This window comes from Camarhynchus parvulus, chromosome 4, assembly GCF_901933205.1.
Source record: "Camarhynchus parvulus chromosome 4, STF_HiC, whole genome shotgun sequence".
In the NCBI taxonomy this organism is placed as follows: domain Eukaryota; kingdom Metazoa; phylum Chordata; class Aves; order Passeriformes; family Thraupidae; genus Camarhynchus; species Camarhynchus parvulus.
In genome coordinates, this window is record NC_044574.1 from 25800426 (window position 1) to 25828289 (window position 27864).

At 38.7% G+C, this 27864-nt stretch overlaps 1 protein-coding gene across 1 annotated transcript in view; it reads left to right on the plus strand.

Annotated features, from left to right (window-relative positions):
- The window catches only part of GABRB1 (gamma-aminobutyric acid type A receptor beta1 subunit), a 104477-nt gene that overhangs the window by 34142 nt on the left and 42471 nt on the right, over window positions 1–27864 (plus strand). The window contains exon 4 of the mRNA XM_030947433.1: window positions 26769–26989. Within this exon, the coding sequence (XP_030803293.1) occupies window positions 26769–26989 (221 nt within the window). The remainder of the gene's footprint in view (window positions 1–26768; window positions 26990–27864) is intronic.

The window sequence follows — 27864 nt, forward strand, 5'->3', positions numbered from 1 at the left end:
GGTGTAGTTGTAGAATGCAACTGTAGACCTGTTAATGGTCATGGGAATTAAGGCAGAATAGTTGAGAACTTGTTAAAAGTCTGCATGACGTTCCCTACTGTATCAAAGAAAAGACACTTAAGCAAAGCAAAACTCTGTCAGGACATTTTTCAGGGATTGTTTTTGGACTTTTCTCTTTCCAAACCACAGAAGCCTTGAAGAATATGTCCCAAAAAAAAACTGTGGGCATCACATGTCAGATTTCCAGAGTGATTGCCCAGGAGGTGTTTTTCATAAAACTGTCCTCTGGAGAAAGAAATAATATCCTCAATATAACTGGGCTGGCAATTTCAACTAAAAATGGTAATCAAAGGATTAACGATGTCATATTCTGTAAAACAGGCACATTAATAGCATTAATTCGCGTTTGTTCCAACTTAATATTTGAGCATAATTTTCTTTTTCTTTTTAAATTATTTTCCCACTTGTGTAGCACAATATTTATGAGTCCATATGAGTTTCAGAGGTGTTTTATCACAGGGTTTTGACTCAAATGTCTGTAGGTGGCTCTTTAGCACAGAACAGAGTTCATTTACAGAGCAGTTGTTTCAACATCTGCCACCACTCAGCAGGACAGGTGACCTATTTTGTATTTTGGCTTTTGTAAAAGTCTTACAGTGCCACGTGGTCCTTTAGACATTGTGATCTGGTTCTAAAGATCATCCTTTTTAAGCTCCTTCTTTGTTGTGCACTTGTTTATTCAAGGCTTGAAATTTATACTTTCAAGTAAACTTCTAGGAGTTTAATCAGCACAAGTATAAACCCAACACTTAGCTAAGAGAAGCATGCTCTAAATCAATTCATGCTCATTGAAACCTCACTAATGAAGCATTTGGCATATCTAGTTTTCATTCTGATAGACATGTGTTCATGAAGTGATATGTGTGTTCATGTTGAAGTGAACCATGTGCTAACACAAGGTCCTGATGCACCTGCATCTTGGTTTCCCACAAAGGACCAGATAGTACATGTCACTCCTACAGGCATGTGTCAGGGAAGAAGGCACAAAACATCTTTCCAGCTCTTGTCCATGTTATAAGTTTCTTTATGAACTGGTCCTTCCATCACAGTCCCTGGACCAGAACGTAGTGCTAATTTGCTGAATCTCATACAGATGCAGTAGTATTATTATCAAACAGACATAGCAGAGCTTCTTTTTACTTATTTGTCTGTTTACATGGACGCTTCATCTCAGGTGGCTACATATCTCTCTTCTAATTCAAGCCTCCTTCCCCCACCTACACAGACACAGGATTTTAATCAGACCATTTGTGGTCTACTTAAAGTGGACAAACAAGCTAACAAAAATTCACCCACCCAATTTCCTTGGTGGGTTGCCAAAGATACGTGAGACAGGAAAACATAAAAACACCGAACTCTCCTGCCATGTAGTTGGAGAGACAATTTGTCCTACTGGCATCAGAGGCTGATGATAATTAAATGCAAACTGAAAACAGGAAAGCAAGCTGGTAGGTACTGAACACGAAAGAGCATTTCATTATGGCAGGTGTAATTATACTCTTAGGCTTTAACGTAAAAAAAATTGTAAATAACAGCTACTTCTGTATTGACTAGTGTTAACAGAAGATGGTTTTAATGTTCTGAACTTCTAGAAGTAGTGTACGTTCCTGTCCCTGAGTTTCAGAAAGCATTTCTCACCCAGCACCACCCTAGCATTTGTTAGGATCAAAGTGAAGGAGAAATTCCCATATGGTTTCTGTGACTCAGACAGCTGACCAAGAAATCCCTGAAGAATCACACTAAGAAATAGTTTGGTATAAATTCAGAAAAGGGAAAAAAACCATGATGTAGAGATAGATGTTTTGGGCACGTTTTTATTAATTGAATCCAGCTGGAAATGACAGAAGAGGAAGAATAAATGTGGGAGATGCCAGAGCAGGAAAAGGACAAGAAGAGAAAACAAAAGGCCAACATTTGCTACTTTATTTTAAACATTATTATTTAAGATAGTCGTAAGTCAGAAGAAAATGTTATTCACCGGGTAATTTGTGTGTTGCCGAAGAAAAGTTAGAACCCTTACAAAAGCTCTGAAGTATTGCAAAAAACAAAGATGTCATTGGGACTCCTCAAATGCCATATGAGGACCTAAAAACATGAAAACAGTGATTCACTTCCTCTAGGAAAACCACAAAACTGTTCAGTTCAAATAATCTGCCTCCATTATTTATGGTGTTCATCAAATATAAATATGTTTTCCTATCTTCTGCTGATCAAATCATGAAAATACTCAAGTCTACTCACAAAAATGAACTCCAAGCCGGAATCCACTGCCCCCACCATGATTAGGTGAGGTGATCTAGAGGACTGCAAAAACAGGCTGGGGTCATGCCCCTGTAGCAAGGACTTTTCACAAAGAAACTCTACAGCACACCTTACAGCAGATCACAGGTGTCCTGGTGTATCTGCTGTCAACAGCAGAGCTGCACAGACCTGCCCGAGGGTCATGGGCACCCTGTTGCTCACCCTGCTTTCCAAACCACAGGTGGATTTCACCACCAGCTCATGCTCCAAAAAGGTCATCTTTAATCCATTATTTCCGCAGTTTACCTTGTCTCCCTCCCAAAGAAAACTTGTGGATTTGGGTAAATTAAAGCCACTGGCTGTTTGAATAGGTCCTCTGGCTGGGATGCCTGATATATCAGGTCTAATGAGGGTTCAGCAGAGAATATCTGCTCAGCATAGGTTGAGTCAGTGACAGTACGACACAGGAGGGCAAAACTTCAGGCTCCTGCCCATTAGAGCTCTGGAGATTAGTGCTTGTTCATTCAGTGTCACCTGGAATTCAGCTGTGGGCCAGGTTGTGGACTCTATTATATGTACACATAATAGTGTTTCCCATTAAGATGATGCTGCAATTAGGAAGACATAAGAAGCAGGAAGGACTGGGTGTCTGAGCATGCATCACAAAAGCTTGACTTATGGCAAAATGAACAGAATTTTTTTCTACTTTCATATTCAAGAGAAATTACATTAAATATCCACTAAATAAACTAAATGTCCACTACAGCTAACAATGACTGCTGAAATATGTTGAATGCAGTTAAGAAAAGTGTGTTAGGAACATATGACAGAAACATTGTTCACTTGAATTCCATGTTCTGGTGTAGATTCTTGCAAAAGTGGAAAATAACTGCCACAAGGCACCCTTTTCATGCAGCATCTTCCAGCTTCTGTGAAAAGTACCAGACTCATATAAGAAAGCAGAGCTTTAAAACATCGAACAGATTGTAGGCTTTGGAGTTGCTTTAGGGAGAGGAAAAAAAGAAACAAAGAAGACATGCTAGCTAGAATAAGCTGGAAAGTACTCTTAGGGTTGCTTCTTCCTTCAGGAATGGTGTGACCAGCAGGAGCAGGGAGGTCATTCTTCCCCTGTACTCGGCGCTGGTGAGGCCACACCTTGAGTATTGTGTCCAATTCTGGGCCCCTCAGTTTAGGAGGGACGTTGAGATGCTTGAGCGTGTCCAAAGAAGAGCAACGAGGCTGGTGAGGGGCTTGGAACACAAGCCACACGAAGAACGACTGAGGGAGCTGGGGTTATTCAGCCTGGAGAAGAGGAGACTCAGAGGTGACCTTATCACTCTCTACAACTTCCTGGAGGGTGGCTGTGGTGAGCTGGGGGTCGGTCTCTTTCTCCGGGCAACAACAGACAGAACAAGAGGACACAGTCTCAAGTTGCGCCAAGGGAGATACAGGCTAGAATTAAGGAGGAAGTTTTCCACAGAAAGAGTGGTCAAATACTGGAATCATCTACCCAAGGAGGTGGTGGAGTCACCATCCCTCGATGTGTTTAAAAAAAGACTGGATCTGGCACTTGGTGCCATGATCTAGTTGAGGTGTTAGAAGATGGGTTGGACTCGATGATCTTAAAGGTCTCTTCCAAACTAGAAATTCTGTGATTCATTTTCTAAAACACCTTTTGTCAAGTCCGTTAAAAAACTAATTAAATATATAAATGAACTTGACACAGCCTTTCATACTAGTCATTTCTGTAATCAGCAGACAGTTATTCCTATGATGAATGAATATTTTTTATGCACATAGTAAAAGGCAAAAATGGAAAAATAGACTATCCTGTAAGAGAGGAATTTGGAAGCAAAAATGAAAGAAAAGGATTTCAGACAAAATAAAATCTTTAGGTTCAGAAAATTTTTTTTAAATCTTTATCTTGGTATCTTGGTATTCTGATATTCATCATTGCATGACTATCTCTGGCAAGTATGTCTCTAAAGTACTGAGAAAATGTGGACAATTTTCTTTTTCTTCATGTGTGATGCACTCATAAAAAGGCATATTTTTGCTATTTGGGGCATGTTTTAGGGTAAAATCCTAAACCATGGTGGAACTGCTATGGTTGGCTGTTGCAAGGGGTGAAACATCATTTTACTCCAAAACAAAGCCTCTCCAAATACTGTCTTTGTAAACACATTCCCACAATTGAAAGTAATGTGAAACTTTCCTCTGTAAGATAATGGGCATATTCCTCTAGTGTGTTCAAAACTAGTCAGCTCCCAAGTGAAATTCATTACATAAAAGACATCAGTTTTACAAAGAAAGGAAAACCAATTATGTGGTACACAATAAGCAAATAACAAAAATGGAAACAATTGCAGAAATTCAGGCCAATTGCTTCAAAATTCAGGTTGTCGGAATAGTCAAAGCCGTATGCACAGACTTTTTAATTTACCTGAAATACAGCAAAACAGACATCAAAAGCATATCTCTGAATTTAATATGCTTCTCCTATTTCCTTTAAAGGTCCTTGTCAGACATAAGTCTGTGCTCGTTAACATGTAAGTTTTTGTGAACAAAACATTCAGAAAATCCTGCTGCTTTCACTTTGTAATATTATAAATTTTCTTGATGGGATCATTATTCAGTAATACTTGATGGCAAGTGAGCCTCTCACTAATGAGGGTATTTGAACTTTAGGGTTGGCTAATTAACCCTGCTTCAGTTGCAAAGTAGAAGGTTGAAAGTTTCAGAACAGAAATAGCAATTAAATGCTGAATTTGCTTAACTTGCTAGAGAAATAGAAGCACATAAAGAAAACCCAGAAGAATGGTCAAGTGGCTAGCATGTATAATCACAGAACTTAGTGCTGAATTCTCCATTAGTGTCCCCAAAATAGTCTACCTATTTTGTATCTCTAACAAGCATTTCCAAAATTACCTCATCATTGTAGGAAAAACAAACAAACAAACACGTGGCCACTCAAAGTGGAAAGCAGCAGCTAAGGGGAGGATTTTAGGTTTCTTTCATTAAAGCATTGATCCAGACTAGCATCAAAAACAGTTTTAGATTTCACCATCTGTGAAATGTAGGAGTTGTCTTTATGAGATCAGGGAGATTGCCTACAGCTGATACTACCAGCCATTACAAATTAATGCATTTGTCAGAAAAGAGTATTGATTTCCAAAGGCAGTCAACACCTGCCTATACCAGTTTTTCTGTGGAAAGGTGGTATGCTGTTTTTTATTGCTTAAGGAGCTCTGTGAATCCCATGTTACTTTCTTAGAATTTCTTGGGTTTGCTGCTGGCTATATTATCTACATCTTTCTAGTTTAGAATGTCTGTAACAAAACTTCATAGGGTGTGTTAGACCTCTAGCCCCATCGTGCTAGGCATGCCTAAGATCTTTATGATCTTACTTTACTAACTCCTTTCAAGAAGGACCCCCATCCCACTGCATCTAAATTCAGTTAAGGAAACAAGGAATGGCATGCTCAGTAATGACATAGGATTGAATGGCAGCAGACAAAAGTTTTGTTCTAAATCAAGCTGAATATTCTTCCCAAGAGGACACTGCAATCAAAAAGTTACAGAAAGTACCTGAGAAAATTAGCATCAAAGTTCAGATGATCAAATTGTGTGTTCATACATATCTGAAGTATATATAAGAGCTTGTGAAGTTCTTACAGAGCAATTCAGTATTTTAAACTAACCAAGTATAAAAATCAAGATGCTCAGAAACCATTATTGTATGACACTAACATCTTGATAAACTTACAATAGAGCTTCTGATTTTCTCCTGTAACTTCTTCTTCCAGGTTTTCCCAGGATTGAAATAAGATCTTTCCTTTTTTTCTGCATACTGTCTTCCTCTTCCCCAGCATTTCCACTGGCAATTTTACATTCTCTTTGCCCTTATACAAATGTTGTATTGCCTTAACCACCTCTTGTAGCCTTTCTTTGCAGTTGAATTGAAGAAGCTCTGTAAGCCTGGTAAAAAGCCAGGCTGTCTGTTGATCTAACCAAAGCAGTGTGTTTACAGAAAAATGCAAGAGGCGGGATGCACTGTGTTCAGAATTTGTACAGGCTCCAGTTTTATTTTCATTCCTCAGTGACTTTCTAGCATATCCTCAGGAGATGCAGAGAGCCAGGAGCACCATGGCTTGAATAGGAAGCATCTTATTTGTCATAGCCATACAAAACAGCCACATCAAAGTAAAAATTGGTATTAAAAAATATTTGCCAACAGATGAGAAATTAATACAAACACTGTCTTTGTCTCTATGGGTTCTATTTTGCTCCTTTATCGTAATATCAGTGTCTTCTGTTAGGGAAATGTTTCTTTTTTTATTAAAGAAATATTATATACCTTAGAGAAAAGAAAGGGAAATGAACTGATATTATAAAATCAAATGTCACATCTTCCTCTGTCTAAGCTTTCAGATGATTACAAAAGGCTTACCTGGAAGCCAATTCTTATGCCAAGATACACACTGAAGCATTCCTATAGATTTACTATTTGAGCTGCACTATCATTCCTTTATACACTGTACATTGGCCAAAAAGAAACATTATTTGCAAACACCAGCTAAAGGAAGTGCTCAGTATAGCTGCAAATCACCTGTGCATCTCTATAAGCATGCAAATACAATATTTGATTCCCAACATTTCTTTGGTACAAGTATACTACAAAGTATACTGTGTGCTTTTCTTTCCTTTTCTCCTCATCCCTCAGTTTTCTCCACACTTGGGAATTCAAGAAGAGTCTAAAACAAAGTAAAACACATCTGACTTTTAATAGTTGTTACTCAAAGGGACTCAAAGCTCTCACTATTATTTTCTTCTTTATTAATAAGAATTCAATCAAAGTAAAATGTTCTAGATTAATTCTTCATGAGCTCCATTTCTGTCATTTTTCTGCTGACACATGGCAGCATTTCATGGCTAAAAAATTATTTCTCAGTATTTTTCCCAAACACTTTAAGTTAAAAAGAAAAACAGCTTAGACCCACAGAGGTGCTATTACTAGAATATTACATGGTAAAATAATACAGGAGATTACCTTGGAAAATATCATATGTGAATGAAAGTCATTTCCTACACTTGAATGGGAGACAGATTTTCCCCACCAGGTCAAGGTTTAAAATCACCAACTCAACACATGCTATGATAACTTTTCCTTCATGTGTAAGTGAAGAAGATTTAGCAAATTAGAGAAGCCCTTTGATCTACTTGATTTTCTTGTGTAGATGTTTAAAGCTAAGCATTTCAGCCAAAAATTTCAAATATAAACTCAATGGGAAAAAAAATATTTTACAGATCATGACAGTACAGTTGAAACCTTTAAACACCTGTTATCTTATGCTGTCAGACATAATTCTACTTTAATATGCTTTTAAACAGTGAGACATTTCCTGTTCAAAAACAAATGTTAAAACATCATGCAGGAATATATAAGAAGAATTTGAAAGTCAGTATCATCATGTAACATCATTAATAATCATAATCAGCTGCAATGAAATTTTTAGTTCAGTACATGAGCTTTTTTGTATTTATCTTACACACATAGGCATTAGATGAGAGACAAGGGGCGAAAGTTGGAATGTGAGAAATTCTGACTGAACATAAGAAGGAAGATTTCCCCTGCTAGGACTATGAAACACCAGAACAGGTTGTCCAGGGAGGTTGTGGAGTTTCCATCCTTGGAGATGTTCAAAACTCAGGTGCATGAGGCCCCAAGAAGCCTGATCTCATTGGATACGCTGTGAGCTGGAGGAGGTTTTCTGGAGCTTCCCTCCAAATTGTATGATTCTGTAATTTATATAAAAACTGGTAGGTGTACCTTAGAAAGAGGCTGAACACCCACACACTTTGAATCATGCAAGTGGAACTTTGAGGAGGGCTTTCACAACAGAAATAATTTTTAAATAATTATTCATTAATTCTTCTCACAATTTATGAATTTTGACCTCCCCAGTGTAAAAAAAAATACTTTGTCAACAGCCTGATATATTAATTTATAAGATTGTATTTTATAGTATATTCATCTCTATTTAATAAAGTAGTTTAAAAAAGGCAAAACAAAACAAATATGAGGTGTCATTTGATTAAAACTATTTTCAAGGAACTTTCATTAAGTATTCACTTTTGGGTGATCCAAAATTCTTTTCATTTTCCATTTGTCTACTGACTTAAAAAAAAAAAAAGACAAACCTCCCTCCCCCAGACAACAAACCCCAAATACTTCACGCTTCCTTCTGATGCTGCTATTTCTTGACGCTCAAGTGACATATCAGATAGATAAGTATTCGGCTCTTTCATCTTCTTTTTCATCCCATTCCCCAGCAAGGTCTCATCTTATAAAATATTTCTTTATAATTAGTCTCCTAGACTTTTCAGTATTTAATATAATCCCACTTTTACTACCCCAGCATTCAAGATGATCATTGTGATATTCTGAGACTCTCTGATGTCACAGTGGCTCCTTACTTTAATATCAGCTGCAAATTTCATTGTTACATTTTGATTTTTCTAGTGGCATTAAAAATATAAGAGAAAATAAAAATTAGTGCCAAATCTCATCCTTTGAGTATTTCTGCCTGTAATCTCCCTTGGTGTGTAACTTTCTGTGTTCACCATACAGTACTGGCACAGCCCCTCTAAACCAGAATCTTAACCATTCTACTGTTTTTTCTGGGTGTGGCTGAAGTGCAGTTAATTCTCTTCACAGTTGCCCAGTGTGGGGCTGTGGTTTGGGTTTGTGCAGTGCTGATCAGACAGGGAAGTTCTGTTATTGCTGAGCAGTGCTTCCAGAGAGGCAAGGCCACCTCAGCTCCTCATCCCACACCACCAATGAGGAGGCTGGGGATGCACAAGGAGTTGGGAGGGGACACAGCAGGACAGCTGACCCCAGCTGACCCAAGGGGTGTTCCATTCCATTCCATTCCATTCCATTCCATTCCATTCCATTCCATTCCATTCCATTCCATTCCATTCCATGTGGTGCCATGCTCAGCACTGAACCAGGGCAGAAATGGCCAGGGTGCCACTGCTGAGGCCCTGGCTGAGCAATCGTCAACTAGTGCTCAGCATTTGCTTTCGTTTTCATCACTTGTCTCCCTTGGGTTTTATATCTCTCTCTGTCTTTGTGATTTAGATTTTCACTACAATTTATTACTAATGTTGTTTTATTTCTGTTATTAAACTGTTCTTGTCTCAACCCATGAGTTTTCTCACTTTTACCCTTTCAATTCTCTTGCACCGATCCGGCTGGGAGAGGTAGGGAGAGTAACCAAGTGGCTGTATGATGCATAGTTGCCAGCTGGGGTTGAACCATGACACTTCTTTTGTTCTAATTCCCATTTTCATCCATTTACATGATGTAATCAAAGATGTTTTATTGAACATTAGATAACTGAGGTCCACCAGATTTCTTTTATCTAGGGAATGAGTCACAGAATAAACAAGAAATTACATTGATCTACAATTGCTAAGCATATGTTGCATTTTATTTCATCACCAGCTGTTTCTAATTTTGTCACTTATGGTATTAAAACAGAAATCAAAAAAAACCCTCACCACACAATTTACATAATTCTTGAGATTCCTCTAAGCAAAACAAAGCAAACTCCAGGGTAAAAGGAGATATCGATTAATCTCAGATCTCGTATATGAATGAAACTTAATCTGAAACAATGCATCCTTCTAAACATCCTCAACCTAAAAGTCAAGTGAGACAAGCAGCAGCTGCCACATCCTAATTTATTTACCAAAACAAACAAACAAACAAACAAATCCCATGGTAAATATCTACTAGGTGGTTGTGATACAGTTGACTTAGGTGTAAAGTTCAAAGATTTGCTGGAGAATATTCTACACCTAATATTATATTTATTAGATTCAGGACAAAAATAAACCACAATTATGAGTCACTAAATAGGAAAGTTACTTGCAGTTAAACATTATATAAGATTTCAGTTTCCTCAAAGACTCGAAAGCCAGTATCATAAAGTTGAAAAAGTCATATATCAAATGAAAAAATACAGTGTGCTATTTATAACTGAATGGGCTTTGCTTAAAGATTTGATTAAAAATTCTAATTAGTTTTGCACTTCATTATGAAAAGGTATCTAGAGAATAAGTCATAAAACCATAGAGTGGCTTGGATTGGAAGGGACCTCAAAGACCATCTAGTTCCAACACTCCTGAATTGGGTGAAACGCCTCTCACTAGGAGAGGCTCCTAAAAGCCCCATCCAACCTTGCCTTGAACACTGCCAGGGATCCACAACTTCTCTGAGCAACTTGTTCCAGTACCTCACCAGCCTCAGTAAAGAATTTTTTGATAATATCTAATCTAAACTTACTTTCTTTCAGTTTGAACCCATTCCCTCTTGTCCTGTCACTGCATGTTTTTGTAAAAAGTGTCTCTCCATCTTCCTTGTAGGCTCTCTCCAGATACCAAAGGCTGCAATCACATAATTCCAAAGTCTTCTTTTCTCCAGAATGAACAAATATACATATCTATACGTATATATATGTGTGTGTGTAAGATGTTATGAAATGCGGTAGGATAATGAGGCCTTTGAGATTAGCAATTAGTGCCATTCTGAGAATTCAATAACAAAACACATGTTGTCATGATTTGGAATGTAGAATCTCTTGCCCTGCACTAGTTAGCAGTCAAGTTAGAAATTCAGTTCTCTCAGAGCTCTACACTTTTTTTTCCCCATCCATTAAGCATAAAGCACAATCCTGTACCCTATCCTAAACTACAGAAAGGTCCAGATTAGACATTCTCTATCTGGATTCATTCCTATGCCTGAGCCACAGTCAGAAGAGACATTTGCCAGCTTAAGAGCATTATTTGTCTAGATTTTCCCATTAGACTTGTCTCTAAAAAGAGCCACTAGTCCTGCACTAACAGTGCTCGGGCGCTGATATCATCTCAAGAAATCTCCCTGGGCAATTCTGGTCTTGGGTTGTTAATTTGGCTTATGGATGGATACCTATCTGTTAGAGAGAACTGTGGTAGATCAGCGATTTTCTGCCATCTGTGAACAGATGGATTGAAATTAGTTACTAATTGGGGTGAGGGACCTCAGCACATGAAATATCTGCCACCTGGGCCATAAAGTCATCTGCTGTCGTAATGCCTAAAAATGGCTCAGTGATGTCTTCGAAATATTTGCAGCTGGGAAGGATCCAAGTTTCAATCTTTCTTTTGGCTGACAGTGTTGACACAGACTTCAAACCAGGCAGTGATTAAATCTTAGATGTCTGAGTTTGAAAACCCAATATTGCTTTGAGCTGCATTTTGAACTAGTAAGTATTCTTTCAACTCTTATGTAAGCAATCCACTTATAATAGCAGACCACTGTCTTGCAAGTAAAGCATTGCAATGGAATTATCTCAAAGTGTCAATGTCTGTTTTAACACTTGCAAACATGATCCCAAATGTCTGGGGTGTCTCGAATATATATATTTTGCTACAGGCTTTAAGACTTAAATCTTGGATTTGTTGCTAGAACTGGATGCTGTAACCATAGTGATTACCTTTCAGTTGCTGGACTTTGACTCTCCATGAAATGAAGAACGAAAAGGCTTGGGGAGAGATTTAAACAGTTCACCCAGTATTGAACTGACATCTACTGCTGAATCTATATTGATACTGTAGAAAATAGGTATCTTTATGACAAGCAATCTTTGCAGACAGAATTTGAAGACGGAATATTATTAAAAACTGACTGAAATCAGGATTAAAGAACAAGAATTTTTCCTGCAAATACAAAAAGGGAGAAATAAAAACTCTGTTCTCACACAGAACACTAATCTTTAACATAACAGATATCCCCATCACAGAAAGGCTTTTCCCAAACATCAGGTTGGTGATATAGGAGAGGATATATGATAAAAACCAAGTGCTGGGCAGGGACTAAGCTATCGTAGTTGCTCCCCTGGAGCTGAGACATAAAAGCATTATCCATGTCATAAAACTGTGGCAGCTACCATTGCAGCAGACCACAAATGGTACCTATTAAGCCTACTGAACTTCAAACTGCTGTAGCCAAAATCAAGCTATTCTCCCATCCTGTCCTCTACACATTCTTATTAGGATTACATTACCTATATACATATTTCTTGCAGAAGCCACAAAGATCTTACTCATCTGCAGCTATTTCACTGCTCAATAAGCCAACATGTTTTGTCTGTTTTATCACATCTGTAATCTAGGGGAGATCTAAGGGTTAACATTCATCTGGCTGTCTTAGAGCAAGAGGGCTGTCATGCTAAGACTTGGTAACCATTTAAAGTCCTGTCTCCACTCTAGCCAGCATCCAATACTATATAAAAAGGTACAAGAATTCTCTAACATAGAGAAGTGGAGCAACCTCCCCCCCCGACATTATTTTCATTCTGACCCACAAAAGGGAAGTTATTTTGCCCTGCACCATGCTAATTTATATTCCTCCCAAGATTTATTTACAACACACTTTCGTAAGCCTGTTTTAACAAGTGCAAATTAGGTGTCACTTCTATCACTAAAAATAGCAAACTGAAAAGCATACCAGAAGAGTAATTTATATCACTCAAATTATGAGAAATTATAGGAGATCTCCCTGCAACAACACTAGTGAGTGCTGGATATCTGTTTCTGGTATTGTGCTCTATGGTTCAGAGTGGTTGGAAAAGGAGGCAGTACTATCTGCTTCTGATGATCTGCTAACACCAATTGTTAGAGCATGATGTTCAAGTTCCAGAGCCACTATCTGATTTTCTATCCTTTTCCAAAGAAAATGGACTATTGCATCTGGAAAGTTTGCTGTAGGGTATGTTAGGAAGTCAGTTTAGTGAAAGGAATGTGCTTGGTGAGAACAACGAAAGGCAGAGCTGTCCCTTGTTGTTTCCTAAATTCCATTCTCCACTCATTAGGTCTATAATTATTGTCTGAGAAGGGTCAATCTTCAGGGAACAGATGTTCATACTATCCTGAGATACCTTAAGATGTTGTAATTAGCTGAAAGCAAGCAGGAGGATAAATTATTTTTGTAGCTCAGTTAATTTTTTGCTATACCCTAACAGATCTAAAAGCCATTCCTGCTATAAATAAGTGAAAAACTACAAAGCCATTTAGATAAAACATATCCATCTGGAGAGTCCTATGACCAGCATGTTTATCTCGTAGCATTCAGTGTCCACTGATGCAAACCCATTGGTTCTGTAAGGATTTAATCAAGGTTTGTGCAATTAAGTAAGGCAAATAACAGGAAAAATATGGAAAACATTCATTTTACTAAACCCATACTTGACTTCACCTACCCCATATCAGGAACTTTAACTGAAGGCACTTGCCATATCGCTTCCAAGGTTTTCTTGCTGCATGGCATGGTGCTGCTGCATCCTACTTTGTGCTGTAGCTTCACTTTTATCATTACCTGTGAAGGCCTTAATTCTGCTTAGGAGCCACCAGCCAGAGCTATTTTATCATATTGAAGATCAGCGAGATTCACCGCCATTACCACAAAGAAGAAATCCTTCCCATCATCTACATTGTTGCTCATTCCAGGAACAGTGGCATGACTTGGCCACCTCTGCCATGCACCAAAACTTCCAAACAATTGATCTTCTGTCCCAGGAGTTCCCCCTGGTCAGTTCCTCACTATCACCCCCTTCTTGCCACAGACTCTTTGTAGGTGGCAAGAGGAAAAGAGTTACATCTGTCCCATAGTTTACTCTCTATAGGAGTGCTGCTTCACTGACACTGGTTTCCATTTGTGTCGACAAACGCCTCATTTATGAACACTGTCTTCAGAATAGCCAAGCCTTCTGGACCTCTACACTTCACGGTGCTCTGATAACAGCACCTGTGATTAGCTCTGCAAGAAGTTAAACTGGTCCTACAGAAAGGAGGTGAGAAAATACCACACTTCAGCTTTGAACAGTAGTGTCACAAACCTAACCTTCACAGTTTGGCCAGCTGCATGTAGAACATCTCTGGCTAAATACAAGTCTATTTTAGTGGAAAATTAGTGTTACTACACAGTAGAGGCATTAAGAAACAGAAAAGCAGTCATATTTGTAGAAGGAGGAATAAATGCATAGGAACAACTGTTTCACTACAAAAACACAGTGAATTTCCATTCCTCACTGAAATTGTCTAATTTGCGAAACAGTGAAAACTTACCGGTAACAAATAGCAGTTTGCTTGTTTCTAAACTGAAAAATATTCATGAGGAGTTTTAGTTGGCATAGTTAAGGCTTTACAATGACTCCAGAAATTAAAGCTTCAGAAGAAAATACTGCTTGGCCAACAACCCATGGATTTAAGATTCCTCAGCCCTCAATAGTCCCTCTAGCATATATTATATCAGTTGCAATAAATTCAGGACACAACCAGACTTGTGTCATCTGCATCAGTGATCATCAAGTATGGATCACGTAGATGTTTTAACTTTATCCTTTGTAGTGTGACACAGCTGTCTCTAGAAAGCACCAAGAGAAGTGAAGCTCTGTGCAAAGGAACTGCTACAGGTACTTCTGACGTTTCAAGATGGACCAAAAATAAATATTTCAGAAGCACAGGGATATGTGAAAAAACCCAGACAACAACTCAAAAAACTAACTCCATGCTTCTGCCAGCAAGGTTCCATCTGCCCCTCTCAAAGGTCACCATGCTGGACAAACTTCACAACAGCATCTCAGCATTCTGTATAATCACTATTTTTTTTTCCTCCAAGTTAATAAACAAGTAAACAGAGCCGAGGTAATACTGAAACAGTTGACTGGCTGCTGAGCTCCTGCAGTATTTTAATGCTGTGAAAACACTAATAAACTTACCTAGCAAATATAAGAGAGTAGATAGGCTATTAGATGCCAACCCATGAGATGCTTGAGTGTCACAGTGATTTGAGAAGGGTTGGTGCAACCCTGGCAATAGAACTGAGCTGCTTCTGTCTCTCTGATTTGACACTGTAGAACAGCTGTACATAGGTGCCAAACCTGCTCTCAGCTGTAGTCCCATGCCTGGCAGCACAGTGCTAACTCATTCTGTTCACCCTGGCGTCCTCTGACTAGAAGACATGAAAATTGCCTTGACTGAGGACAGTGGTACATGTGTCCTGTGATCTTTCACAAGATCTTTTAGTTTTTCCTGCCTAATTCTAGGGACTGTAGATCCCACTCCAGAGCTGTAGTTTCACAGCTGCTCTGAGCTGCTCTGCAAAGCTGCTTTGGCTTCGTCCTTCACTCCTTTCCTGCAGAACCAATCCTTGGATAGCCATTGGTGGTGGAGACAGGATCAAGGAATTTACCTACACAGAAAAACACCATGCAAAAATAGTAATGACAAAGTTCATCTCTAATCTGTGTTCCTTCCACTTCCTAACTAGTTATTCAAATGTGTGTGGTCACAGAGGAAGGGATGGAAGTAGCAGTTGTCTTGGGCTTCACTGAGGTGGAAGCCTTCTGAAATTTCAGTCTCAGAGAGAGGTTTTACTGCCCTAAGCATTAAATAAAACTGATTTTGAGGTTTTCTTTATAAATAAAGTCATTTACATGAAGACACGCTCCTGGATTTTCAGTATATTGGCACCAATCCCAATCTTTTGCACTAAGCTACTCAATTCCTCAGATAATTACTAATCCCATGTTCTCCTTAGTCACATATTTTGCAGAAAAGAGAGCCTGCACCTCCATATCCTAATCAGTACTCAAGAGTATTAATCAGATGCTTTCCAACTGACTGATGAGTTATTTGCTCTTTCTTGGGTTTTTTTTTCATCTCCTAAAATGTCTACACATACTATACAGTATTTTGAAATTTAGGTTCCCATGAGACTGGCTACAGCACTGCATGTGTAGGTTTTTAATCAGATTAATCATATTAAATTGGCCAGTGCCATTAGTTACCCAACTGATTATGCTGTTAAAATAAAAATAAAACTAAGTCCTTTACTATCAACACTCTGCATTCTGCTCTGAGGATTTAGTGTCAACAATACATGCATTTAAAGGCAATCTGATTCCCTGCAAAAGCCAAAAGGAAATTTTCCACAGTGAGTCTACATCAGTGTTGTATACTCACCAGCTGTGATGTTAGATTATCATGTAAGCAGCTTAATAATATTTAAATTATGCAGCTCATGAGAAATCGCATGAAGGGTTTTTCCTCAAGCTGCCTTTTGTTGAAACATCCCAGATGAAAAGCTAGTATTTACAGCACATTTGATTTGCAGTGATCCCAAGATGACAGAATTCAGGATCTGGAGGATAGCTGAGACAGTGAGCAACGGAGTTAGGACTCAGGACATCAGGACAGTAGAATTTGGCTTATTTGGGTAATTGCTAAGTAAAATTCCCCAGCAAGCAGTCATCAAGCAGGAAGAGATGAGGCTGAATTTTTAAGAAAACCAGGAACAATCCACTGTGTCATGCAAGAAGGCCAGAATTTTACCAACAGAATTGCCAGGCTAAGACAGAAGCCTCTCCATGAACTGAAACACGGAAGGGGGCATACAGGAGGAGAAAACAAGGCAACAGAACTGGCAAGGAAACCAGCAAGAAGAATTACTGGTCAGCTGGCTGGAAATGAGAGGAAATGGAGCTGCCCTCTATGTGAGAAAACAGCTGGAATACTTGGAGCTCTACCTTGGGATGGATCAGAAGCCAAACAACATTTTATAGATGAAGATTAGCAGACAAACCAATATTATTTGGCCTTGTGTTGTGGGTATCTACTATAGACATCCAGGAAGAAAATGCAGATGAGACTTTCTTCCAACAACTGGAAGAAGTCTCACATGCACAGGTCCTGTTCCTCATGGAACACTAACCACTGCTGTATCTGCCAGAAGGATGATGCAGGAGGGCTCAGGAAATCTACAAGACTTCTTGAGCACACTGATGACAACCTCCTGGTAACTGAGAAGCTAACAAGAAAACATGATCTGCTAGACCTTGTAGTTACAAGAATAAAAATTTGTCTGAGATAAGAAAGTCAGAGGCAGCCTTAGTTGCAATGACTATGAAATGGTAAAATTCAGGAATCTGAGAGAAAAACAACAAAAATCAGGATCACAGCCCTGGAGTTTAGAAGAGCAGCTAAGGCTGCCTCTGACTTTCATGTTTCAAATTCTCTTTCAATTTCAATGAGATTGAATCTCTTTCCAACCTAAATGAGTCTTTGATTCTGTGAAGCATAAAAATATTGTTTCGAATCCTAGTTGGACGTGACTAAAAAGAAACAGGGCAACAAGAAAGGCTTCTCTACTTACATTAATTGTAAAACGAAGATGCATACAACATGGGTCAAAAGATAATTAGGGTTTCACTGATAAGAATTTCAAAACTGCTGCCAGCCCTGGTGAAAAACATGTGTCATTGAGAAGGTCTCTGGTGATATGAAAAACAGCAAACATTCTACTCATCTCCAGGTCCAGCCAGGAAACTCGTGGATTAAGCAGCAGCTGAAAAGAAGCCACAAAGTGCGCTTTCATTGTGTAGACTGTATACTAAGTGACACTGCCAGGGATATGGGCAGCACAGAGGGAATTTATTACCATATTCTGTAATGGTACGACTGCACTTTCAACAGCGTCTCCCTTTTCTTTCCTGATACTGAGAAACTGAAAAGGATCTAGTGAAGACCTATCAATGTGGCAGGGCCTTGAGCACATAACCTATCAGGAGAGACATTGGAGCTTTCCTTGCTTCAGTTGGCAAAGAGAAAAGCCAGAGGAAAGCCTCATGGCAGCCTTTAATGTCCTGAAGGGAAGATTGCAGCAAAACCACTCTCAGTAGTGGCAGATGAAATAGTGAAGGGCAGCAACTACTAACTGCACTTAGGGAGGGTCAGAGTAGATGTCAGGAAAGATTTACCAAAAAGGTAGTGCTGTACTGGAAGAGTCTGCCCACAGATGTTGTGGAATTCCCATTCTTGAGGGTCTTCAAGATTTTCTAGACAAAGCAATATCTCAACCTGAGACAGGTTGGTGACAGTCCTGCTTCTGACAGGAGACTGGACTAGAAATTCCCAGAGGATTTTGCAACCAGCACTGCGCTATGACAGTGTCACTAATACCCTTAGTGTTATCCACTCTAAGTGCAAAATACCTCTGCTTAGGCTGTTATTATAAAGGAGAAATGTCATGGTGTTCCTCTATCCTGGTTTCCAAATACAGCCCAAAATGTGAATATCAGCTTGACCTATGATTTATGGGTTAGAATCCTGTAAAGCAGTCAAGGTGCCAAAAATATACAGGAAAATATCTCTGGCCACATAAGTCACCATAATCATGACCATTTTATAGAACACTATTCAATCATAAGCCTAAAGAACAGTGAAACAAAGTTGTCCTGAGCATTTAGGGGGGAAAAAATAGTAGTTACATATAAAGCTACAACGCAACCAACCAATTAAAAAAAATAATAAAAAACCCACCAAAAATACCCACTCACATCAAAAAAAACCCAGTAAGGTATACACAAATTTAAAGATCTGGCAGCAGCTATGTAATTACTGTTTCTATTCCAGGTAGAGACACTGACTCATCACATGTCACTTTGACCTCCATCTGCTTTGCTCGAAACTAAAGAGACTTGATATAGTAGAATGACAGCTGAGAACCAGGCAGGAGGAATCAAATAGATTTCAATCACCAGACCTATAGAAGTAGAAATAACTCCTGCTCCTAAATGGGTAAAAGATAAATTTTATAAATATATAGAGGCATTAAAAAAAATCAGTTGCTGTTTTTATAAAGTTAGCCCAACCTCATACTAAGATATATGTATCTTCCCTCCTACATTGTTAATCATCCTCTGGAGCCAAAGAGTCTAGCTATGGTTGGCTGTCTTTATTTCTGATTTCTTACTTTAAAGTTTGGCTTAAGATAAGGCCCTGCTCAACACAGAATTAAGGTTTGTGGGGATTTTCTTTTACTTCACACGATGAGCTCGTTCATCCTGCGACTCCAATTCATTTTCCATTGCTGATACTCACTTTCTTATGTTTTCCAACTTTCTGTCCAGTTCCTGTAAGATTTCTGGTACTGTTAGTGCTTATATAATATGGTTCAAGACAAAAGTCAACAGACCTCTCCCATCTGCTCCTAAGATTGCAATCAGTTCAGCTTCACCTGCCGCACTGTGCACTGACACCACAAGGAATTCTACTGAGCTCTTAGCAGTGTGTCATCCTCCTTAGATATACGGCACACTCTGTAATGGTCTCATAGTTCACCCCTGCTGAGCTAGATGGAAATTGCAAAGGAAAAAAATAATCAAGTGTTTCAGCAACAACCATTGTCACAGACATTTCTTTTATGAAAAATCCTCTCTTAGGATTTTCCTGCTGAAGCTGAGAAGTTCAGCAACCAGACATAAACAATAGGTTATCTGCTTCTGTGGAATGCAGCAGGTCAGTTCTGGATTGGCCAGATTGAGTGTTTGGAGGTAATGGCCAATCCGGAACTGAGCTCTCTCGGACACAGTCCGAGAGAGCAAGGTTTGTTGATCATTCTTTACTTTCTATTCTTAGGTAGCTAGCAGCTTCTGGAAACTCTCCCTTTCTTTTTCTTTTTAGTATAGTTAAAATAGATGTTTATATCATAACCTAATAAATCAAGCCTTCTGATCATGGAGCCCATCTCATCTCTTCCTTTACCCTGAAAACCTTGTGGCCAACCCGCGACAAACCGTTGATAGAAAGCAGGCAGCTTTCCAATTACCTTGCTTCTAGGTAGCAAGGGAAGTGAGGTTTAATTAATTCTTCACTCTTCTACAATGTTTTTCCTTAATGGGAACTTGAAAGTGCTGCACCCTCCCAACTATCTTTGGCTCAGTTTGCTTTAGTCCTCACATGACGTTCCATGTGATAGACCCTCAGAGCTCATCTATGCCCAAGTCATGAGCCAGTCCTCCAGTCAGTAGAGAGCCATCTCCATACAGTCCACACAAGAAGATGGGAAGTACAGTTTTCTCCCAAATGCCCAGTTCTACTCCTTTGTATCGATGTTTCATCTCCAGGCTGGATGAAACAAAATTAAAAAATCACAGAATCATTTAGGTTGGAAAAGACCTCTGAGATCACATTGTCCAACCTTTGGTTGATCATCACCTTGTCAACCAAACCAAGGCACTAAGTGCCACATCTGGTTGCTTCTTGAACACCTCCAGGGATGGTGACCCTGACCCCACCACCTTGCTGCACAGTCCTTTCCAATCTTTAACAACCCTTTCTGTGAAGAGAATCCTCCTGATGTCCAACCTGAACCTCCATGGTTCTTCCCATATTCCTCACTGGGTGAAAAGGCTGACTACTTCCTTTCAGGTAGTTGTAGAGAGAGAGATAAGGTCCTGCCAAGACTCCTTTCTCCAGATTAAACAACCCCAGGTATCCCGCAGCTGCTCCTTATATGACTTGCACTCCAGACCCTTCAACAGTTTTGTTGCCCTTCTCTGGAAATGCTCCAGCACCTCAATGTCTTCCTTGCTGTGAGGGGCTTAAAACTGAGCACAGCATTAGAGGTGCAGCCTCACCAGGAGAGTACAGGAGGGCTGTCACTGTCCTGATTCTGCTGGCCACACTATTCTTGATACAGGCCAGGATGCCACTGGCCTTCTTGGCCACCTGGGAACAACTGGCTCATGTTCAGCCCCTGTCACCAGCACCCCCAGGTCCTTTTCTGCAGGGCCACTTTCCAGCCACTCTGCCCCCAGCCTGTAGCACTTCCTAGGGCTGTTTAACCAAAGTATAGGACCTGGTACTTGGCCTAACAAGACCTCACACAACTTTTTCTCCTACAAATGTCTCACATCTGTAAACAATCTGTAGTTTTCTGGTGGAAAACGTGATCTCTGCAAAACTAAAGTTTGCTGTGTGAAAAATCTGATCCCAAAATTCTGATTCCACACCAAGCAGTCCTGTGTGGAAAATAGAAGGTGTTTATCCTATTGTCCTGGAGTCCTAGCTTTCTCTTCCATTTTCCCTGTCAGAAGTGTAGCTCACAAGAACTATGGCCTCCTGTGAACCAGGCCAGGAAAGACTGAATAATTTGAGTACATGCTCCTTCTCCCATCTTCCCACTAATTTGGATAGAAGAGTTAAAACTGGGTAACATATGCTGCATCGGTCTTCATTGGAAACAACCACAGGAACTCTGAACTGTGTCCTTAGAAAATTCTAACTTAGAAAGTTAGAAAACTTTCTAGAAAGTTAGAAACTTGCCTTAGAAAGGCAAGTACAATTGGTCCAGTATTGTGACCCTTAATTCACTGGCTTCCTTGCTTGGCTGGACTGGGGACTTAATAAAGAGATGCAGCTCCTCTGACATTCTTAGAAAAGAACATTTGTAGAACCAGTATATTCTTCCTCCTTAATTTTAGCTGAATTTTATCCACTAATTTCTGTGCAGTATCTGTCTGCCAGGGGCAGACAAGAGGTAGGGGAGGACCAAAAACAACCCGCAAAGAAACAAGCAAAAAAACCCCCAACACAAAACACACACAAATTCCAAACATAAACCCAAAATCCCACATCACCATTTGTGTCCTCTTACCATAAAATAGCTCTTTTGCTGGTGAGGATATAGAGCTTCCCTTGGAGTTCCAAGGTAGGACAATTAACTTGCTGAACAACTGACAGCTGCTTCTAATATGTTAGCATTCTTGCAACATAGGAATGAGTACAATTTTTTACAATTTGCAAATTCATATATTCGCCATTCTTTCAAAACTCTGCCCTTCCTATTCTTGTATCAGATAAACATGGAAAATGCTCTTACCCAATTAATAAGAGTTTGAGTCACAGCAGGATTTACATATATTGCTTTTCTGCATTTATGGCACTATTGCTGTCAGTATTAATATTCTGATTATCACTCCATATTTAATTTTAAATTGCAATTCCATTTACATTTGTATTGATTGTTATAATATATCTGAATGTCATTGCATCTCATTTTCTGTAAGGCTGCCAGATATTGTATTAGTGGGTGGTTCCCAAGGATAAAATTTAAATTTAAGATTGTTTGGGTGTACAGTGTTCATCCCACAACCGCCAATATACACTGCTGTCTAATAGAAGTATGACATTGGTGCACTTCATGTATTCATTTTGCTGCATAGTGCTTTCATGTGCAAACTCATGTAGAGAGCTAATGTCTGATATTGACCTAGAACAGCTAAATATTCATAAAATACTATTTGATTTGCTAATTTTTGCTAATAACTGCATCCACATTATTTATTTTTAGCTGTTAAGACTTTCAGAGTGTGCTTTGATATCCAGTTATTACTTAAATATATCACAATGTGCTAACCTGCTGTTCAGTTCATTAAATGATAGCAGACCTTAGATTAAGGCCACCTTGGAGAAGGGAAAAACAAAAGGTCTTTTAGACCACCAAGCTGAACATTGCACATTAAAAGATTCCCTATTTTCTCCTTTTATTCTGCCAGAATCCATACTTCAGCTGATAAACATGCTGAAGTTCTAGTTCTGTGTCTCTCAGAAAGTTAGATTACAATATAGCAATGTATTCCACATTATATTCTGCTGTACTGAGCTGGTAAATCACAGAGTAGAAATTACCAACAAGTCCAAATTCTTCAGTTATTTTAATGTATCTCTTCTGGTTTCAGAGATCTACAGAGGTTTAACAGGAAAGGAAAAAATCTGTTCTTGCCCTTACATTATCTATTTTTATTCCACCAAAAAATAAAAGAATAGGGGGAAAATAGAATTAAAAAAGGAATTATTGTTTGGTAACTCTTCAGTCCATTCCTTACTGGCACTCCAAATTGATCATCTGACCTCAAGTACAATATGCTTCAATGGTCCATTCATTTTCTTCACTGAGAAATTTATATTGTGAGGCTTGGTGCCAGTATTTGTCTATGAGGCCTCTTAAATTCAGACTATGAAATAGCTTTCAATTTTGAGTAAAATAGACTAGTTTCTCTTACATTTTCACAGAACTTCTCTTAACTAGGACTAGAATGTAAGTATTTGTCCTAGCAACCTAATGCACTTTATTAAAGCACTGATACAGATTTACTTATAAGTTATAGTACACATCTACATACACACATTTACAAATACAAAGAAATATAAAATTTGCACAATTACTAAAAAAGAGAAAAAGATCTCGTACTAGTAAATCCAAATTTTTCATTGAAAAAATGGAAACTAGATCAGATGCATGAACAGCAGTATTAAATCTACTGAAATATGATTTTTCATCAGAATTACAGATTTTTTTTAATTACGAAAAGTACAGTTCAGAAAAAAAACCTGTTCAGTGTGTTTCTATAAAACATGAATTGCTTTTAAAAACAAATAATTTTAAAGAACAATTAGCTGCAGAAACAGATTCTCTTTTTTAATTTTACATTGGGCCCTGCTTCTTAAACTCATGAATAGAATTTTTTAAATATGAAAGTAAAATACAGTGTGATTTATTTTCATATCTAGACTTATGCTTGAGATCTTGGGAAGCTTTCATAAGAAGCTAAAAAATTCTGCAGCCAATTACCACTACAGATGTGACAGATTCAGAAATTATTCATATAGTCTAGAGCTTGAAAGCACAAAATCCACAGCAAATTTTACAGAGTAGAAGACAAGTAGTCATTAAATCCTCACTTCACTCACATCACTGTACTATGTAAAAAATAATACAAGAACCTCCAAGATGTGGTTAGCCATGTGGTTTGCCAACATTTAATACTTCGCTGATGAGAGATAAGAAGGCTGTATTCCATTAAAAAACAATTAGAAATTTTATAACTACAAAATCGGGGTTGTTATAGTGCAGCTGTAATTTGCTTTTCATTAAAACAGTCTTTGACTATGCTTTTTAAAATATTAACTTACTGCAACAGGGACTCTCACAATCTAACATCAGACTATTTTTCTTATTTAAATACCAAATGACTAATACCCCCACATACTGAGGAATGGAAAAAAATAGATAATTTGCTCAGTTAGGAAACCCTGAGATTACTTTAGGATGAAGCTCAGATTTTTTTTCCTCATTAACACTTGCAGGCTTGCAACATACTTCTCCATGGTACAGCATGATTGCAGACCAGAGGATAACTCTCTCTACTGTGGTGTTGCCAACAGCAGCATTTTGTGTAAAGCACAAATGCTGGATGAAACTTTTTTTTTAACAGACTAGGATGCTAAAAATAGCAACTCAACTTCTTCTAGTAGTCATAGCCAAGAGACAGAAATTATCTTTCACTTGATCACATCCTTTAAGATCTCTTGTAGCTTACTGTGGCTATTCTTCTCTTGATTGATCTTTGAGAACCATTACATAGATACCATTCTCAATTGTTTGGTTTTCTATAGAACAGCATAACAATTCCACAAAAGCGGCCTTAAGGCCTAGGGAAAATATAAAGAAAGGCAAAAAGGAGAAAAGATAATTATGTATAATCAGAATTTCTGTTCCATCTGTTCTGCAGGCTACATAGGCTCTGCTGGATCAGGCAGAAGATGTAGAGGATCGCAGGTGCAGCACTGAGGGTTTGAATTTTATCAGTCATCTATGAAAGCTTTTCTACCTAAAGAGATTTGAAATAGGACAGGTTAGGAAACAGATAAAATGTATGAAAATTGCACCAGAATAGTGGTGGGGGCTTATGGGGTATTTGTAGTGTTTGGTGGAGGTTTTGTTTTGTTCTTTCATGTTTGGCTGATTTTTTATTTTGTTTTTAATTTTTGATTTCTCTCATCCAATTCCCAACTGGTTTTTGTATATGTGTAAGAGGAGCAAAGGGTAAACTTCTCTTTAAGTGATGCTTCTAACCTACTTCTGTTCAAGTTTTACATTCAAAAACTTGCTTCCTTAGTATTCCTGCTCCTCTGTACTCCTACTTAAATTAAATCACCTACTCAGCAAAATGCAGCATATATCTCACTGCATTACTCTGTAGTTCCAGGTTTGACCAGCATGGTCTGAAAAGGAAAGATGTTCTGACCTCCTCCTGGTGACCCAGGCCAGCCAAAAAACCTGAACAAACCTTCAGCGTACAGCCTCTTGTGCCTGTTGTGGGTAGCAACCAATTTTCAGGCCTGAAAAGGGGCATATCTATGAAATCCTTGCAAATCTGAGGTCTGTGTTCACAGTGGATGCGATTATCGTATTGTATATAACTGCTGATCATTAATCATGATATTTCATCCATAAAGAAAAAGCCCAAAAAAACTACTGGCCCATGACAAGGAAGAGCAGTATTTTTATTAACAACTTTCACTGACAAGTCTGTATTATAGCTCTGTTGGGTGTGACTTTTCAGGTAGAAGGTCTTTTTGAAAAGTAAGTCTGCTTTGATTTCATGGCAATGATACAGTCTTAAGAAGCCACTATAGATGAAGAGCGCAGATTGTATCAGACAGCTTTTATGCTGTTTCTTCAAGAATTAGAGTCCATGCTAGGATTTGTGACAATGACAGAGGTAAGGTTTTCTATCACCTAAAAGAAAATCTTACTCCTGACCAGACCAATTTTTTCAGTAATAGCTATGATTTTGAGGCACTTCTACCATAAAAACGTGTGACAAAGTGACCTGTCACTTCAAAACAGGGCTGGGGGAGGAGATGAGGAAGAGAAAACTAGTAGTCCACATACTGCTGTTCTACTTATCTTTTAAGAACTCCATGAGCTACAAAGTACATGGTTTTTTCCACTTGAAAAAATTGACTACATTTAAAATCATCAGTGTCCCAGAAAGATGTATACAAGAGAGTAAATCAGACTATAAGCCTTTAGAAAGTTTCTTTTCAGACAAAATGAAAGCTGAAAGGCTGCATAAATGGTGTTTCACTGGAATTATAACATGATAGCCAAGTTGTTGATTTTCTGTACAGTAAAATCCAATTGGCAAGGACAGAAAGCACTACATTTCCCAGGCTGAGATGAGATATGCCTGGCTATCTGGAGTCATTACATCTGGCAACTCCAGCAGAGGCGGAATGGGAAGCTATCCATTATGTTCTGAGCTTGTATTTGCTCTTTCTGAGGAGGGCTAGGCCTTCTGGATTGTGGAGGCAATCTTTCAGGGTGAAGGGAAGGAATATCAGAAGGAGGGAATATCAGAAAAATATCCTAAGTGCTATGCAATGCTATTTGGCTGAGCTCAGCTAAACACTGCTCTTTTCACATTTAAAAAAAGAAAAATTAGAAACCAAGTTTGATCCACAGACTGGAGACCCAAATGTGCCATCTATTATTCCCTCTGAGTCCAGAGATCATGAAAGCCTGGTGTAGTCACTGCCACTGGGAAGTGTCAAGTTTGACATTAATATGAACAAGCCAAGATTCATGATCCTGCCTAATGGTTACAATGCCTTGATGATCCTTGAATTTCCTATTGCTACTGATACTGAGTTACTGAGATTCATCCAAAAATAAACTACTGGTCAGTCAATCAGTATGAAAATACAAAAAGCCTTTCTTGTTTCTTCCCTAGGACTACACCTTGACCATGTACTTTCAGCAGTCCTGGAGGGATAAAAGGCTCTCTTATTCTGGAATACCTTTGAACTTAACTCTGGACAACAGAGTGGCCGACCAGCTCTGGGTGCCGGACACGTATTTCCAGAATGACAAGAAATCATTTGTCCATGGGGTTACAGTGAAAAACCGAATGATCCGACTCCATCCAGATGGGACAGTCCTTTATGGCCTACGGTATGTTGGGCATTTTAATCTGTCTGTGCTGGCAGAAGTGCAGATAGAATCAATGGCACTTCCCTGTGCTTTCTTCCTGGTTTCTCATGTATGAGTTCAGTACATATTCCATTTAGTCAGCCACAACACACACAAGGATTTTCCGCAGAGCAGCAACACTACCTTTAACAGCTACAGCTGTAGCTAATGAAACCTAATGCCTCTTTCTTCCAGCTCTTCTGTGTGTTAAAACTATTAAAGAGTTCTTCATTATGGCTCTCACCTGGTAATCAATCACAGCTCACAAAAACACTTCCTTCCTTCTAAAATTTCTCTTTAGGACAATGGGAATTTAAAATTTGGAGTCATTTGAAGAAATGTGATATTTCGTAGAGATTGCAAAGGAGATATTTGTAGATTTGCATAAATTATTTAAATAGTATCTGTATGCCTGAGTATAGGGTTTCAGGGTGCACCAAGGCCAAGTATTGCCAGATGGACCCATGACCACTGACAGCATTGCCATCACCAGCTGCATGCAGGAAGAGGTGCTCAGCTGTCAGGTCTTTTTCACAGCTCAAACTGATGCACCATGTTTTCCCCAAGAAAAGGCAGCTGTTTAGACACATCTGGTGAACAGACTTTGGCCTGTAGTTGCAAGTAAAAACACATGTAGTGTCCTCATCCCACAAGAAAGCTCTAACCAAAGACAAAAATAACAAATGAGCAGAAGAAAAAATGAAGTTAAGATACATTAACATTTTCTTCCTGCAACAGATGGCAGTTATTCCACTAAACTTGCATCTGTGGTCACTTTCCTCATGGTAATAAATATGCTTCTGTCAGCCTATAGGTTACCTTTAATTCATGTAAGCATCAATTTTTTCATATTCCAG